The sequence below is a fragment of the Anopheles arabiensis genome, chromosome 3, assembly GCF_016920715.1.
Source record: "Anopheles arabiensis isolate DONGOLA chromosome 3, AaraD3, whole genome shotgun sequence".
Taxonomy (NCBI): Eukaryota; Metazoa; Arthropoda; class Insecta; order Diptera; family Culicidae; genus Anopheles; species Anopheles arabiensis.
The window spans coordinates 76,963,947-76,981,705 of record NC_053518.1 but is presented as its reverse complement, the minus strand read 5'-3'; the positions used below and the strand labels follow the sequence as shown (position 1 = coordinate 76,981,705).

Below are 17,759 nucleotides of genomic sequence, written 5' to 3'. Positions count from 1 at the left end.
ATTCTAGGCTTGAACCCACGATAGGCCCATAAATCGGGCTATAATTCGTAATTACTGTAGATATTTTATTTTTAATGTCTAGCACTATTGCCTTGAATAATTATTAATATTTTAGACATTCTAGCAAGTGGAAGGGACAAGAACTCGCTTGAGGAAGATTCGTTTAGTTTACAGAAGATGTGGAATGTGGATGATATCGAAGATTTCAATTTGACCTAAGATTTTCAACCATATGATGGTTTCAAAACTATTGAGATTAATTGACTGAAGATGTTATTAAATATACGTTCCAATGTATCCAGTGAAGAGGAAAACAACTTTACGAAACAGATATTGAAGATTTACAATAAAGCTGAAATGAGGAGGTTTAACTATTGAGGCCATAATCAAATTTTCTGCAAAATACGACTTTCAACATCTTTTCTCCAAAGTTGCAAAGTTGAATAAAACATGCATCACCCGCCCTCCGCAATAAAGCGTATTAAGATTACTAATTCAAATGTCTCTCCCTATTTGCTTCCATCTATCCAGAATCCGGCCACATTGCTTCGTCCGGGCTCGCCACTGGCATCGTAGATAGCAGCAGCGAAGGCCTCACCGTCTTCGCCAACAACAACAACAACAACAACGCCAAGAACCACTCGGTCACCGACGCTGACTCCGACAAGAGTAGTACCGCCGCCGCCGCCGCCCCGGGCAGTGTCACGAGCATGGACTCGATGAATAATGTAGTGACGACGACAACCACCGTGACCGCCATCGCCAGCACCGTGCATCAGCTCGTACCGTCAGCAGCACCTTCTGCAGCAGCAGCAGCACCGACAGCACCAACGAATGGTGGCAAAGTAGTGGCAGCAGCGCCTCCGGCATTCTCACGACTACCACCGGATGGGCATGAGTTCCCGCCGAACTTTACCGAACCGACGACGACGACGACGACGACGGCAAACGGCAACAGCAACAGCGGCGTTAACGGGCCCGCCGCCGTCGGCCCGGTGACCGCGATGACGATTATGAATGGTGCTGGCGTGACCGTGGTCGCCGCACCGCCGGTACTCGCCAAATCCAATGACAAACATTCCAGGTCAGTATGCCCCCACCGAGTGGCATTTTTGCTGCGTTTTTTTAATCTAATTTTGGTGTTGTTCTTTTCTTCATTTTTTGTAGTTTCAACGATGATCTACCCGATCTACCGAAGAGTCATCCACCGCCAGTCCCGCGCAAGGTGACGACGGCGGCCAACGCTGGCGACACGTTCCGCAAACCACCGCCCTTCCCGACCCGCAGCTCCTCGATCGCTGAGTCGATGCTCAGCCGGAAGGAGCTCCCGCAAGCCTACCAATCCCTGCAGAGCGTGTTCGAGCAGCGGCGCCGCTCGGTAGATGTACCGGATCACAATGGCAAAGGAGCAGCACCATCACTGCCACCGTCGGGTCGCATCTCGCTGGTCGGCTCGAACTGGCGCAAGGACGAAAAGTCCGAGAAGAGCGTCCGGGACAAGATTGCAATGTTTTCCAGTGCGGCCGATGCGGAGGGCGGTGTAGCGCCGGCGCCACAGCAGCACGCCGCCACCACCACCGCCGCCAACCCAGCAGCACTGCTCACGGCGAGCCGGAAGTTTAGCAAAGATTTCACCAAAAGCTCGGAAAACTTGCTCGGCTCCTCGGCGCGGGATACCGGCTCGCGCAAGGCGCTCGAAGCGATCGAAACGTACGCTACGCTGCGCAAGAAAGCGCACAGCGTGGAGCATCTGGATGAGGTTGATCGGGGCGTTGCCGCCTCTACCGCACCGGTCGCGAACGAAACGCCCTACAAGGCCAAGTTTAGCCTGGAAACGTCCAAGCCCGTTGTGCTGGGGAAAGCGTACAGCGTGGAGAACCTGAACCCTGCCAATCGCAGCTCGGACACGGTGTTGAAACCCAGCACCAATGGCATCGAGAACGGTTCCAAGATTCTCTCCCGCACCACCAGCTTCTCGGGCTACTCGAACGGGAACAGTTTGGCAACGATCGCTTCGAGCCCGGCGGCCTCAGTCGGTGGCAGCACCAACTCGCTCACCGCCCTGCAAAACAACACACCGGCCGCATCGGACGAGCGCTGGAAGTCGTCCATCTCGAGCCTGCTGGAGCAGCGCAAAAAGTCCATGTCCAAGCTGCGCGGGCTCGTCATCCCGGAGAAGGTGCCGGAGGCGGAGGTGCTGCCCGAGACGCGCATCATCGGCCTGCCCATCATCAAGAGCAAGGATTCGGAAATCATTCTCTCGTCCGCCAAGCCACCGTCCGCGGTGACCGATGCGTACAGCCGCAGGACGAGCACGCTGCCGATGCCGCCGAAGACGAGCCTCAGCTCGCTGACGGCGAGCACGATCGTCGCCCGTTCGGTGGCCGCGATCGAGCCGGAGCTGCCCGCGTTCCGCAAACCGCTGGTAGTGCCACCGTTGCCGCCGGCAAAGCCGCCCCGCACCTCGCTCGTCTACCCGCCGAAGAGTGGGTCGACCGACTGTTTGCGCAGCACGGAGGACGACGACGAGAGCGACGATGGCAGTGACGAGAGTGATTCGGTGCTGAGTTCGCGCGTCTCTTCGCCGCCTGTGTCGCCGGTGGCGCCGGCCGCACCGGTCGAGAAGTACGCGCTGACCCGCACGCTCAGCTCGGAGACGAACACGTCCATCACGAGCTCGAACTCGACGCTCACTTCCAGCTCGGGCTCGCAGGCTAGCTGCAGCTCGGTCGGCAGTACGCCGACGGTGGACATTAGCCGGAAGCTGTCCAAGTCCTCGTCGTCGGAAGCGTCCATGAACCGGAAGAACGTGCTGGCGTCGGCCAAGAGCCGCAATGGGCGTGGCGATCTTAAGATCGAGGATGTGGTGGGCAATGGGAAGTCGAAGCGATACGAGGACGGTGACAGTACCGATGGCTACGAGGAGGAAGAGCGACGCAAATCCAAATCCAAGCCGAGAAGCTCGCTCACCAACGGCAAGGGAGCGAGCTACGAGCAGGAGCGCAAGGAGCTCACACACTACAAAGTGGTGGACAGTGTGGACGGCAGCAGCATCGTCGACAAGGTGATAAAGGTGGCGTCGTACGTGGAGGTGGTGTCGGATCTGGAGGACAGCTCGATCGTCGAGGAGCCGATCGTCGCTTCCTCCACGGTGGCCGTGCCGGTGGTGACGGAGAAGCTTCCCGCGGAGAAGAAGATCTCGCACGAAAACGGTGGCTCCATGTCGGATCTTGCCAAATGGGTGCGTCACGAGGCGGCCCGCACCATCTCCCACAAACCGGAGGCGGAAAGCAACAGCAAAACCGGCACGCCAACAGTTGGCAAGATTGTTGGTGCCCTAGGCGCACGCGGGGAACGCAAACAGCAACCTCCTCCACCGACGCCGCCACGGACGGTACCGCCACCACCAACGGAACCAGTGCCCGTGCCGGTGCGCCGCGAGCTCCGCTCGTCGGTCGAAACGAAGAAGCTAAATTTGGCCGAAATTCGCAAGTCATTCGAATCGAAGTCGGCCAACAGTACGATCATACCGACACCGGGCAAGCAGCCGGTGATGAAGGAACAGCAACACCACCACGCTGCGCCGCCAGCGACGACTCCACCGACAGCACCATCGGTAGCAGCCGTGCCAGCACCACAGACCGCAGTAGTAGCACCACCCGCAACGCCACCGGTACATGCCACACCAAAAACGACCACCAACAACGGGCACGATCGGTTCTCGTCCTGGGATTCGCTTGCCTCGTCCTCGTCCGGCGTGTCCTCGCTGCAGACGAACAGTCTCGGCATGGGACGGGGTGCACCGAACTGTACCGGTTCGTCGCAGACGCTGCAAAGCACGCCGTCCGATTACGGGAGCTTCTCGTCGCTCGGCAGCAGCCACAGTTTGATTACACCCCAGGACCTGCAGCTGATCATTGAGGAGGCGGACCCACCGCTGGCCACGCCGGAAGCGTTCGTGGTGGTGCTGCAGCGTGAAACGCCGGAGAGTAGCATCGGCATTACGCTGGCCGGGGGGTCGGACTATGAAGCGAAGGAAATCACGGTAAGTGAGATGAAGTAGACATGAATTAAAAGGCTATGTCCTAGGTACATAGATGGCGCTGTTTCATAGAGACTGTTAACATTGGGGCCCTTTCCGTTGTAAATTCGTAGGCTGAAATTTCAGCCTGTCAGCTGTTTGCATTGTATAGCAGTTTTAGAGCAGCTATCTTAGTGAGTATAATATACAGGTGGGCTTATCCCAAGGTGTATGAATTTAGAAGATTGATTTTTATAGGTTCTGCTTCTTAATGAAGATTTTAAGAGTGTTTTGAGTATTCGTCAAGCCTCCAGAAAGCTTGTTTGAACAAAAGTTTTCATCCATCCTGTCAAAAAGTGATATTCAAATTTGGTTATAAAAAACATGCTTTGAGACCACCTGGACTACATACACTTTGATTCCAGATTCCACCACCTGATCTTTTTAATGCACCTTGGGATAAATGTAAACAACACCGTGTTTTCGAGCAGGTACTCGAATCTAATTCTAGCTTTGAGGCTGAGAATAATCTAGACTGAAAATTGCAGGCTAGTTTTTTGTGTGGTTTTGTGTGGAGTGTTGACATGATTTCAGCCTCCAACTGTCCAACTCCATAAACTAAAAAACTAACTAGAATCGTGAAGGCCCCCATTGTTGGATCCTGCACCATCTACGACATCTTTTTGTTTGCTATCCTAGAGAGATGCTTCAATAGGCACTCCGGTAAAGAGCATAAGGGTAGTGTTGAGAAACGACGACCAGATACTAATGTTGCTCCAATGTTCTTCAAAACATTCCGAAAGCAAGGGTAATACTGAAGGATAAGTTTCGTCTTGATATAGTACAATGTGTACGGAATTGGATGAGAAGATATCGAATACATTCCTTTTGATATGAGTGCTCAGAAAATCTTCTCAGTTCATAATTCAGAATGTTCTGCTTTAAAGTATATACTTTACACACTCCTATATGGAAGGAGAAGTATAAGTTCGAGGTATATGTAGTCTCCAATACATTTCTTCTTGGCCTTTTTAATGTCTTATTGATGCTTCATGTTGTACTTGTGTGTGTTAGTACTTTAGTAATAGCTCATCAGTATTGTGTGTTTAGTACCTAACCTTACTGTAGTTGACTTAAGGGGATTTGACGTCCAGCACACCAAAGCACTACAAATTCCATGAAACATTGCTCTACGATCCGCTGTACTTTCATCCTTTCGCTAGTCGTCCACTAAACTTTGAAGTATTAGAGATAATACGCATGTTACGCCATGTCCTTTGTTAGCTAGAGCTGTCTGGAGTCATATTTTAAAGGTTGAATTAGAGGAATTGAAGGGTGTCTTCAGAGGATCTCATAATTTTGGAACACTTTCATGATTCTTGCTTCGGGAAGTGAACTTGATATGTTAGGAATTCCTATTAGATTCCAAATGAGCCTATCCTAAAAGATCCACAAAGATCACTTCCCAAAAGAAAGAACCTGGAACTTATGAGATCCTTGGAAAACCCCAGTAACTTGAGCGTCGTAGAGCCTGTTCCGTAATTTAGTATTGTTTATAGTGTGATGTCACTTCCAAAGCCTATTTTGTGTGATTCTTCTTGATATTGAAGGTATTCCTATCATGTCAGACATTCTGAAGGATGTCGGTAAGTTCTTCCTTGATATCTTGAACATTACGATCATAACATTCCTTGGATGTAGATCTTAGATGAATCTTTTGCATCTCAAGGACTCTTAATACCTCTACCCCAACGAGCTCAAATAAATTCCTGAGTAGTATCTTGATCTTAAATGGAATAGTATTTTAAGTATCTTTTTAACTAAAACCTCTTTTTTCCTCCTCTTTCAGATCCACAAAATTCTCACCAACTCACCCGCGGACCGGGACGGACGGTTGAGAAAGGGCGACCGCATCCTGTCCATCAACGGTCTCAGCATGCGGGGCCTCACGCATCGCGAGTCTCTCAGCGTACTTAAGGTTGGTAAACTCCCCATCATTCTCCCATTTAAATATATTTTTAAACTAACTAAATTGATATCTTGATTGATCCTCTTTTCTCACCATACAGACACCACGGCCGGAAGTGGTTATGGTGATCACCCGCTCGAAATCGCTCGTACTCGACACGCTCACGAAGCTGAAGCGACCCTCGATGGGTTCGCTCAGCTCGCTGGCCGAGAAGAGCGAAATTGCCACCGAGTACGAGCGGAAGTTGAAGATCCAGCACAAGGCGTCCCGTTCGCTGGATCTAGACCATCTAGATGTGGCATCGAACGAAGGTAAGAGCGTGTGAAGTTAATACAGAAAACGGATTTAGATATTCATTGATTTCGAATCGAATTATTACAGCAGAAAGTGTGTTCGATGGGACCGCATCCGAGGATGGGCTACTGTCGGCTGACGACGTCTCCAAATGTTCCTCCAGCAATGCCACCGACAATGGTAAGTGACACGACAGTGCTGCAAGCTGCAATTGAATACTACATTGATCGCGTTTCTCATTTTGTCCTCCAAACAGCTTCTTCCTACTCCACCGCGGAAGTGCCGGAAGGGTGTCGGATGGTCGAAATCAACAAGGACGGTGCCGGGCTGGGCTTCTCGATCGAGGGCGGCTACGATTCACCCGCCGGCAACAAGCCACTCATCATCAAGAAGATCTTTATGGGTAGGTGGTAGTAGTAGGCGCTGCTTCTGCTACGCGTGCTACAAGGCTTTGCTAACCATTCTTTTGTGCATTCCTGTTCAGGTGGTGCCGCCGAAAAGTCGGGCCTGCTCCGTGCGGGCGAAGAGATTGTTGCCATTAATGATATCTCGATCGCGAAGATGACGCGGATACAGGTGTGGAACATGATGAAGAAGCTGCCGAACGGTGGCGTGCGCATTACGCTCAAGTAAGCGAGAGGGAAAGAGAGTGGTCACACTCACCATCCTTGTACACACACACATCCTTCTGTTACTGTTTAGTAAACGTACTATTAACGATACTTTATACGCATCTTCTTTTTTTTACATACATGTTTGCGCATACATAATTATACATACATGCATACATACATATATATAACGCATACGCATATTTACCCGGTATTTTTTTTTTCTCTTATTTTATTTGTAAACTTATACAAAACTGTCTTGTTATGTTTTTTTTAATAATTATTATTTCTTTTTAAACTAACACAGAAATGGAAAAGAAGGAAAGAGATAAAGTAGTAAAAAAGTGATGCAAACAGTGTTAAAGGAACTTAAAGGAAAAAGAATGAAAATAAACACGAAACGAAACAATAAAGAAGGGAAAGTCAAGAGAAAGAGAAAGAAAAAAAAAGGGAAAATAGTTAGTCAGTTAAGAAGTGTTTGCGAATGAAAGCATTTAAAAGAGAACAAAAAAGAAAAGCCGCAGTTTTAAAACATATCAAAACTCGATGCGTACTCGCAGCAACACAGCAAACAAGCAAACAGAGAAACGACTTCGTTTCGTTAGCTATTTAACTCCCTCTTTCAAGCAAAAAAAGGCCAATAGCAAAGGTACCTTACAGTCTAACATCTTTTATGTTTCCACATGTTGCCACTTTGTTGCGTGTGCCGTTCGTTTTCTTTTCTTTCTTCTTCTTATTGTAATCCTGAACGTATAGAGAGTAGGTTGAACGCGATCGTTATAGTTTATAGCATTGTTAAACCTTTAAAAGTGAAAAAGGTGAACGAATAGTCCCCACAGCTCCCTAAAACAAAGTGATCTTCCCATGTGTCTTGCCTTCTTTTTTTTTAAAGTGTATTTTTGGTTTTTAATAATACAATTCGCTTCTCCCCCTCCTGTTCCTGTTTGATTGATAGGCTAGTTTTAATTAGAACGAGAAAGAGGGAATGGAGCGAAATAAAATAAAAAGCAAAAGAAGTAAACATACACACACACATATACAAGCCTAATCAAAAAGTAGGTATAAAGAGATTGAAATAATGGAAGTAAGAAGAAGGAAAGAAAGGAAAGTAGAAATAAATGGAATTTGTTTTAAATATACAAATAGAAGATAGCAAAACAAAACAAAGGAAACATATCACACACACACATACAACACGACACATATTCGCACTGCGGTCTTCCCCACTATCTAATGGGATGGGAAGCAAAAACAGCTAAAGTGTTGATATGTGTGTGTATGTGTCGGTGTGTGTCAGACAAACAATGATTAATTTTAGTCTTATCTATGTATTTACCTAATTAAATCTATTGCCCTTAATTATTCTATTTGTAGATAGGCGCGTACACAATAATATCCCCCTTCTTTGCGATACATTATATGCTATTTTCTCAATAAAGGAAAATCAGTTACATTGAAAACTACACACTTGGGTGCTTTATTCGAATTGTTTTTTTATTTATGTATTTAAACAAATTGGAATATTGTACTGGGTAAGTTTTAATTTTCCAATATAGAGCCAAAAAATCGATACAAATAAAATTAAACCTTCAAACACGCTTCAAAATTGATCACCAATTGATCATCCTGCAGAAAGAAAGAGTACATCACATAACATTTATCGATCCGCCTACCTATTTTCCTTCTCTGATAAGAAAATGGCGCTATCTGTTGCATCTCCTGTTAACAAAAGCTCCAAAGTTCAATACGAGATTGATTGGCGACGAATATGAACGCCTCCGAACGATCTTTCACGCGGGAGAGAAAGAGAGATTCGACTTCCAACATGGAGTGCAAATAATTAGTGAACGCCCACTAATCGCTGCTGAATGGGATAGATAATGATTGGCGCGATCACACTTTCTCCCACACTGATAAGCCATCCGCGCCGTTGTGATGATATGTGATAAGGCAGAGGAAAAGAGATGACTATATGGTGCCTTGTCCTACCAGCTGCCGGGACAAATGTATCCTCCTCGGTTGGATGCTCTCCTGTTACCAGCGAACCGAAAACTGGTACATTTTTAAACGCCATCCGGGGCCTTCTCGCACACCATGTGATAGAAAAAAAAGACCAGGCGTCGATTGGCAACCTCCTCGTGTGCATGCTCTCCTGGTAGAAAAGTCGAAAAACGGACCAGTTTGTTCGGAGAAATCGAAATCGCATTTGATAAGCGGTAACGGGCGCAACCTCTTCATTCGGATGTGCGCCTGGTAGTTCGAGAAGGAAACACGAAGCAGATTTTTCGCTGGTTTTTTTGTCGATTTATTTTTGCAGGGTTTTTCTCCGCAGTAATTTGCTTGGTTTATTGAGTTTTGTTGATTTATAGCGATTTCTCAATTTTGTTTTTTTTTTTTAATTCATTAACAAAATGCATTTATTTCATTCATTTTAATCGTTTGTGATTATTATCATTAGGTATTACAATTGTTTTCATTCTAGTTATTAATTTTAACACATTTTCTTCGTTTCGATTAGCTTTATTTTATTTGTTTTAATCGTTTGTGATATTATCATGAGGAATTACAATTGTTGTCATTCTTTTTATTAATTTTAACACATTTTCTTCGTTTCGATTAGCTTTATTTTATTTGTTTGAATCGTTTGTGACATTATCATTAGGAATTACAATTGTTGTCATTCTTTTTATTAATTTTAACACTTTTTCTTCGTTTCGCTTAGCTTAATTTTATTTGTTTTAATCGTTTGTGATATTATCATTAGATATTACTATTGTTATCATTCTTTTTATTAATACTTTAATACTTTTTTTTTCTTTTCGCTTAACTTTATTTTATTCGTTTTAATCTTTTGTGATTATTATCATTAGGTATTAAATTTATCATCAATATTTTTATTACTTCCAACACATTTTCTGCGATTTCGCTTCCTTTTAAATTGCACTCCGAATTGTTCCCTTTTTATCTACCTCACCTTTACCTGCAGGATCAAACCTCGTTAAAGCATCGTCACCAACAAAACTCCCACGTAAAGAGCACCCAAGCATCGCTCTCAGGTCGATACGGCACTGCCCACGGAAGTCCACGACATCAAAGGAGGGGGAAAAGTTTACAGCACGCGAAACGATAAAACGAGGGGAATTGAAGCGATAGGGCAAGGGCAAACAACTTGTTTGCTGCTGATGAGCACCACACCACACAGTAGTAGGCGTTGCAAGCTTCATTTGTAAACTGTTTTGTAAACACTTTTCCGCAAACTACGAAGTGTGCTTAGAGGCGGGATACTCTCTCTTTAAGAAAAAGAAAAGAGAAAGTTGCCACGGGAAGGTAAAGTTTAGATTAAAGCCAAACTGTGCATGAAGAAATGATCAAAGAAAAACAGGGAAAATGTCCTGCAGCAGAGGTTTTTGTAATTAAAAAGTAGCGACTTTTGGCACGGAAAGGTAGTAAATCATGTTACAGGGTTTTCCAGGGGTTTTCATAGTTGTGGGACACTTCTTTGACTCTTTCCAATTGGAAGTGCACTTCAAATTGCACTATATGACACCCTTTTCGGACAGGCTCCTTGGATTCCGACTAGATTTGTCCAACAAGGGTGCTAGAGAGCCAAATTCCCATTACATTAAGTTCATTTCAGGGAAGAAAGAGTTCATAAAGTGTCCCACATATATGATAACTCATGCAAAACCCTGTAAAGCAAATGAAAGGAAAAAAATGAAAGTTGTAAGAATAAGATGTAAAAAAAAACGGAAACTACAGTTTAAAAATGAAGTAAAATTGGCTCAAAACTGTTATACAAACACAACTAATATTTAGAAAAAAATCTATTACGTTTAAAAAGTCTCCCAAGCTTTCCTTCTTTGCAAGTTTCTTCGCCTTGCAATGTATTTTATTTTTGACATGAGGACTAAGCAAAAAAGAGAACGACCGGCTTAGGGAATTACGCTTAAATGTACACTTTTTTATCAATACACTGCTTCTTCTTCTTCTTCTTCTTCTTCTTCTTTTGCTTACTTCTTACGTCCACCGCCCCCCTTGCTCTTCATCTGTGCCCGGCGCGCCTTTCCTGGTCGAGTTTTCGCCCCACCACCACCACCACCCTTCGCACCGCCCGGACCGCCGCGACGCCGTGGCCCATCGTTCATGCACGATTCCTTCGTGTTTTGCTTCTTGCCCTTCTTCTTGCCACCGAAGCCAAACTTGGCATCGCGCGCCTTCCGCTTCGCACTCGCACCCCCCTTGCCTCCCTTCCCTCCCTTACCCCCTTTACCTGGTCCCTTGCCCGATTTGCGGAACTCACCGCGCGGCCCGTCGTCATCGTCCAGGAAGTCCAGGTTGGACAGCTTGCCCTTGCGGAACTTCTTGATGTCGCCGAGCATCTTGCGCCGCTCCTCGTCCCGCTTCTCCGTCGCCTCGCGCTGTATCAGCTTGCCGATGCGGCGCTGCTCGCGCAGCTGCCGGATGCGCTCCGACTTCGCGATACCCTCCTGCTTGTCCAGCAGCACCTTCCGGATGCGCTGCATGTGCTCGTCCGTCTTGGCCATCTCGGCGAAGTAGTCGTCCGGGCGCTTGGTCGCGATGCCGAGCTCGTGCAGCCGCCCGATGCCCTCGAGCGTGGCCGCCTGCGCCTGCCGGTGGAACAGGATCTCGCGCTTGAAGTCGTTCAGCACCGTGTCCGCCTCCGGCTTCACGTACGGTATCTTCCGGTTGCCCTTGAACAGGTTTTCCCGCTTCTGCTCGTGCTTCTCGATCTGGATCGCTAGCTCGGGCGTGAGCGGGGCCAGATCGTTCACCAGATCCATCCGCTCGAGCCAGGGCGCTTTGAGTGTGCACGTTTCGAGGGCGGCCTTTAGCTTGATCGTATCGTTGATCGGCTGCCGCTCTTCCTTCAGGATCACGTTCAAGCCCGGCTTCAGCTCGTTGCGAAGGAAGGCTTGCCGTAGCTAACGCGGGGCGAACGACACAGCACAATAAACACAAACACACACAGAAAATGGGAAAATAAAAAGAGAAAATCAAAATAAAACCACTCTGCGTTCCTTCACCCCACGGGTACACCGAAACAGCTTCCCTTACCTCCTCATCGGAATCATATTCGTCGGTGAAGCTTTCCTCACTGTCCGTACTGTCGGCAAACTCAGCCTTGAACGATTCCGAAACATATTCCGTCGACGCATCCATATCCTGGCCACCGGGTAAAGAACGAAAGAAACGGAAAAGAAAGAAATGCACATTAATTAACACCACCACTCGGCCACGCGTCCCCTAACCCGGTGCTGCATCAACATCCACTCACTTCGACCGGTTGCTGTGGTTCGGCGAGCAGCATTGTTCTGTTGTTATTGCGATAATTTATACTTAACAAGCGTTCCTACTACCCCGGCAACACGTTTGTACCACAGAAAATGGTACTTTTTAACACAAAATCTACGAAATTCACGGCCCGAAGCGGTACCGCGGCGCGAGCACGTTTATTATGGACAGCGGTAAACAATGGCCCTCTTGACGTTTCGCCGCATGCGGTGCGCGTGTGACGTTTGCGGAACCGTACAAGCTGTCAGAGCGGAATTGACTGTTGTAAGGCTTCGCACTTGAAAAGATCGTTGGTACGATACCGACCGTGTGTTGTTATATGCAAATTGTTTTTGAATATTCTTTTTTGTCTTTTTGTTTGTTGAGATTTTATTTATTTATATTGCGTGTTGTGTTGTTTTTGAAAATATTATCAATTTATTATTATGACCGTCAATTTTTGCAGTTCCTTACTACTTACTTACTTTACTTATTCGGCGCTACAACCGCTTTGCGGTCTTGGAACGCTTTAAGAGTGTCCGAAACCGCCCACCGTCTCACGCCTACGTCTGTCTAAAAAGACTTTACGAGCTGGGTCGTCCGTTTCCATGCGTACAAATCTCACGTAACATAGAAACTAAGGACCTCGGTACTTTTATTGACTCGTCACTTTCCTTCCGTCAACAGTATTCTTATGTGATCGACAAAGCATATCAGCAGCTTGGTTTTATTCATCGTCTGACATCTGATTTGAATGACCCCTTCTGTTTAAAGTAACTGTTTGTAGGGAATCACACAAATTGAACGTATTCAGAGAAAAAATCACAAGAATAGCTATAAGAATGTTAACGTGGACCATGGACCAGCATCTACCATATCAAACTAGACGGCTTCTTCTGGGTCTGCTGTCCTTAGGGAGACGTAGACAGGTAGCACAAGCAGTGTTTGTAGCAAAGTTAATTAAAGGTGAAATTGATGCACCCGAGCTACTTGTTGAGATTAATTTGTACCCTCCTTACCACGCACTACGTCTCCGGAATTGTCTGATTACATTAGACCGGGCCCGTATTTAGAGAGGAGCTCATGATCCATTTACCTCCATGTGTCAAGCTTTTAATAAGTTCTACTGCTTTTTTGACTACTTTTTTGACTGTTGCCACGTTTAAATGTTCATATCTGTATTCAAATATATAGCAAGTAAGGTTATCTTAAGTTTTTTGAAGTATTACTAATACCCCTGTGCGCGCCACGAAATTATCTTTAACAAATTAACATGGCCAGCCCACTGCGAGCCGGGGCGTGATATGCTGCCCGGCAGTAAAGTCGCTGTACATCTCTTATAGCGCATCGTAATAACGGCTCCTTCTTATCCTTCTGAGCATCTTCCTCTCGAACGAGGCTAAGAGAGTTTCGTCAGATTTGGACAGTGTCCATGTCTCAGAGGCGTATGTGAGTACCGGTACTATATAGGTATGTACTATATAGTCCCAGCATCGTCCGTCACGACAGGTTGTTTGAGGTGAACTAATTTTTCAGACTGTAGAATGACCGGTTAGCAGCCAGCATCCTTGCGCGCAACTCAGCTTCCATACTATTGTCGCTGCTGACCTTTGAAAATAGTTGAATTCTGGGACGATTTCAAAAGTGCGTTTACCTATCTATACGTCACGCCTACGTAAGTTTAAATTTGGGCTTGTTGGTGGTAAAATCGGTGATATTGCCACCATCAGTTTGGTCTTTGACTCGTTTAACTGCAATCCGAGGTTCTCTGCCGCCTGCTCGATCCCTTGGTAGGCTTCTGCTACATAGGAGAGCCGCAGACCAATGATGTCTACATCATCAACGTATGCCAGGATCTGGCTTGACTTATAGAAGATGGTTCCCGTAGTCTCCACCCTCGAGTCGCGGATGGCCCTCTCTAGCGCCAAGATGAATAGGAGACAGACAAGCCTGTCCCCCTGACAGATTCCTTTGATGGCAGCAAAAGGCCCTAAAGGCCGGGCTACATTGGTTGTACTCTCTGGTGTAATTTTGATTTTCACTAGCGCATCTGGCGCCGGCTGACCGAAACATTTTGCCAAACAATTTGGGACTGCTCCAGAAAATACGTTATTTTTCCATGTTTTTCACTTTAACTGGACTGAGAATGCTTTGTAATTGATACATAAATATGTTGTACAAGTATTCCAGCCGTTTTCGCATCGAAAAACGGTTAAAAAACTACTTAAATTTGAGATCCGGCACGACCTTTCCCCCGACGGCTAAAAAAAGCTTTCACCAGCCGCCGCCAGATGCGCTAGTGAAAATCGAAATTACACTACGGAGTACGATCAATGTAGCCCGGCCTTAAGAGTTTTCCATCCAGTTTCACCAGGCAAGTGACGTTGGTCATAGTTATTCTAACTAATTTTGTTGCTGCAACTTGTTCATATATCTGATCCTATCATGCATCAGAGCTATCATGCAATCTCTTATAGCCAAGCGTATTAAGTGGTACAGGCAGGCCAGAAACCGCAAGTGGTTGTTTTACCAAGTAAGATCTAGTAAGTAAATCTAATAAAAAAATTATCAATTTTTTTCTAAAAAAAAAATGCTTGGATAGCTTAGCACTTTTCTATTCGTAATCGAAGGGATGTGTAATCTTAAGGACAACCAGATTATCTCGGCAAACGGCTAGTAATCTTCCCAGCACACATTCCACCCAAGCTTGCCGGAAGGTATGTCGATTGATTTTGAGGCATCGTTCCCAACGAACTGTGTAACGGAACGTTAACTATCCAAATCGTCGACCAAATCAACACTCCATGTCCACGTCGCCGACCTGCCGGTCGTTATTCCCTTTATGAGCCTTCCGAGCGGTGCCATCTCAGCCCGATCATGGTCTCCGGATTCGATCGGCAAAAGCACAACGCTCACGCGATTTGCAGGACAAAACCCGAACCCAAACCCGAAATGTTGCGAAATCACTTTGAAAATCTGCATAATTTTCCAATTACCATGCCACACACACACACCGAAAGCGGTCCGGTCCGTTTTGACCGAAGTATCCGTCGAATGGCGCGCGCATGGTCACGGGCAAACGGGCGATATATGCGGTTTCGGAAAATGCGGTGTCGTGGGCCAGCCAGCGCGGGAAACCTATGGCGGGAAAATCGTTCAGCCTGCGGTATGTTTGTTTGTGCGCTTTGCTGCACACGCCACAAGTCACCGGGACAACCAACCCCCCCGCCGGTTCGGTACAAACAATCGTGTTGTGTGTGTGTGTGTGTGTGTGTGTGTGTGTGTGTGTGTGTCTACACACATACTCCATTGCGCCGGTGTGCGTCGACCAGAGATTGACCGATTTGCCGACACGGCCGATTTGATGACCGCAGTTGCCGCAGTTGGCCATGACGAAATAGATTATTTTGTCAGTAGCATTACCCTGTTATATGGTTATCGTCGGGCGTTGTTTGCGTTTGGTGAATGCATCGGAATGCGATAAATGATATTTTGTGGGGAAGTTTGCGTGTGAAATGAGAATTCAAATTGTGGTGATCGAGCGGCATCGCGCCAGTGCGGTATTATATAATTTATATTAGAGAAACGATCAATTACTGATTTCGGCAAAACGATTCAGTTGTAATGTAAATTACCAATTTTACGAATTTTTGTAAGTGAAAGGACGATTAGAAAGCAATGAATTCAAACTCAATTTAAACCCTTAATGCAGTTTCACAAACCTCCTAACTTAGATTGCATACATTTAGGCGCGTATTTCATTGAAATGGTAAATACAGAGAAATCTCGATATATGACATTCTTTTATTTGGACTAGATTCTGTTGCTTGACTAATGTCGAATATATTGAGGTCGATTGAATTAAAGTTAGGGAATAATTAAATTGAATTCAAGAATAATTTTGCACTTCGTTTTTGTTCTAGAGCACATGTTGGACCTATCGTTACTGTTTAGAAACATGTTCTACCAATGATTAATTAATTAGTTTAAATTGAATTGTATTTAAAAGAAGTTAATGTAAAAAAAATAAATGAATTCAAAATTTCTAGAGCAACCGCCAGGTCCCGAGTTTGATGACTGTACCACGGGAACCCCAGAATTTAATTGATGTCATACCGCGGATTTTCTAAACATTCGTAGTAAAACTTATTCACCTTACACAAAGCTGGCTACTGTTTCATTTGTAAAAATAAGAAATTTTTAAATATTGTTTGGCTCGATGACTCCCTCCCATTCAAGGATCAGATCAATCATGTCGTTGCTAAAGCGAACAAAGCGTTGGGACTAATAATTCGTCTTGCCTCTGAGTTGAGAGATCCGCTATGCCTGAAGGCGCTTTACTGTTGCTGGGTTCGATCTATGCTGGATTACGCTAGTGCTGTGTGGACCCCGGCTGGAGGTGTCGCTGTGCAGAGACTAGAGAGAGTGCAGAGGAAGTTTACGCGTATCGCTATTCGTAGATTTCTGCACGGACATAATGCACCTGTGCCCTCTTATTCTCTTCGCTGTCGTATGTTGGGCTTGATGGAAATCAAATCTCGGCATTCACACGCGCAGTCTTACTTCATTGCCAGCCTCCTGACCTTCACTATCGATGCTCCTTCGCTCCTCAGCTCCATTCCTATTTACGTCCCTTCTCGTCGTCTCCGCGACAGACCTCCCATTTTTATCCCCTTCCGCCGTTCTGTTTTTGGTCAGACAGATCCATGTTTGAGAGCTTGTGCAGCATTTAATGAAGCTCATGATTTGTTCGACTACCACGTCCCCTTGTCCAGTTTTCGCTCTCGTCTTTCTGAGTCCTTGTCTCTATCATCAATCTCCCATCCTTAACACTTCCTTCTTCCTTAGTTTGTAAGATATATTATTGTGAAACCCTAGGAGGCTGACAATATGAAATAAATAATAATAATAATAATAGTAATAATAATAATAATAATAATAATAATAATAATAATAATAATAATAATAATAATAATAATAATAATAATAATAATAATAATATTCAATTTCCAAAGACGAACAATTATTAAACTCCCACAAATAATCTGGAGAAAGATTATTATTTAAAGATTATTTAAAGATTATTTAAATAAACTGAATCAATCAAACTATACACCGAAACGTTTACTTTAGAAACGTTAAATTGAAAGCTACTAAGACATTCACACGCATTTGCTTGAAATGGATTTTCCGTAAATCCATTACTCCATACAGCCCCGAGAGTGATTCAATGAATTTACCGCTGTGATTAAAATTACAGTTCCATTTCGCCGTAACATGCGTCTATTACAATGAATCCATTTTGTGGGGAAAGTGCACTGCACTTGGGATGCGATACAGCAAAAATATTAATAGAGCATAGAAAATAGAAGCCCAGGGTTCTTGTGAAAGATTTTATAGTGAAGGGATGTTTGCGTTATTCCAAACGATGTATTCGACCCTAAATGAGAAGCAATGAAAAAATAAATTATTGTACAGTATACATACGTCGTAATTGGACGTTTGATCGCTTAAATTGATAAATGAAAGTACTGAACAAAAGCTATTGATTGAGTAAAATTGATTGAATATG

General features: G+C 45.3%; 2 protein-coding genes across 3 annotated transcripts in view; one reads left to right on the top strand and one right to left on the bottom strand.

The window, feature by feature from the left end:
- The window catches only part of LOC120904940, a 214,864-nt gene extending 206,504 nt beyond the window's left edge, over positions 1-8,360 (top strand). The window contains exons 5-11 of one of the 2 annotated variants that reach the window (XM_040315471.1): positions 532-1,084; positions 1,168-4,045; positions 5,871-5,999; positions 6,091-6,301; positions 6,375-6,464; positions 6,541-6,687; positions 6,769-8,360. In XM_040315471.1, the coding sequence (XP_040171405.1) occupies positions 532-1,084; positions 1,168-4,045; positions 5,871-5,999; positions 6,091-6,301; positions 6,375-6,464; positions 6,541-6,687; positions 6,769-6,917 (4,157 nt within the window). In that variant the 3' untranslated portion in view covers positions 6,918-8,360. Of the gene's footprint in view, positions 1-531; positions 1,085-1,167; positions 4,046-5,870; positions 6,000-6,090; positions 6,302-6,371; positions 6,465-6,540; positions 6,688-6,768 lie in introns of both variants that reach the window. The other variant, XM_040315470.1, reaches the window with a different exon arrangement.
- A 2,367-nt stretch (positions 8,361-10,727) lies between these two features.
- Positions 10,728-12,404, bottom strand: LOC120903445 (probable rRNA-processing protein EBP2 homolog). Its single transcript, XM_040312881.1, has 3 exons — positions 12,192-12,404; positions 11,972-12,079; positions 10,728-11,838 (listed from the first exon to the last, which is right to left on the bottom strand). The coding sequence occupies exons 1-3, from the start codon at positions 12,222-12,224 to the stop codon at positions 10,906-10,908; spliced, it is 1,074 nt and encodes a 357-aa protein (XP_040168815.1). The 5' UTR covers positions 12,225-12,404; the 3' UTR covers positions 10,728-10,905.
- Between the last annotated feature and the right edge of the window lie 5,355 nt (positions 12,405-17,759).

What these genes read in the sequence shown, in the direction of transcription:
- LOC120903445 (XM_040312881.1), bottom strand. Translation starts at nt 12,224, where the DNA reads ATGCTGCTCGCCGAACCACAGCAACCGGTCGAA. An exon ending in AACCACAGCAACCGGTCGAA is followed by an intron (nt 12,080 to 12,191) that starts GTGAGTGGATGT and finishes CCCGGTGGCCAG; the next exon opens with GATATGGATGCGTCGACGGA. An exon ending in AATATGATTCCGATGAGGAG is followed by an intron (nt 11,839 to 11,971) that starts GTAAGGGAAGCT and finishes GCCCCGCGTTAG; the next exon opens with CTACGGCAAGCCTTCCTTCG.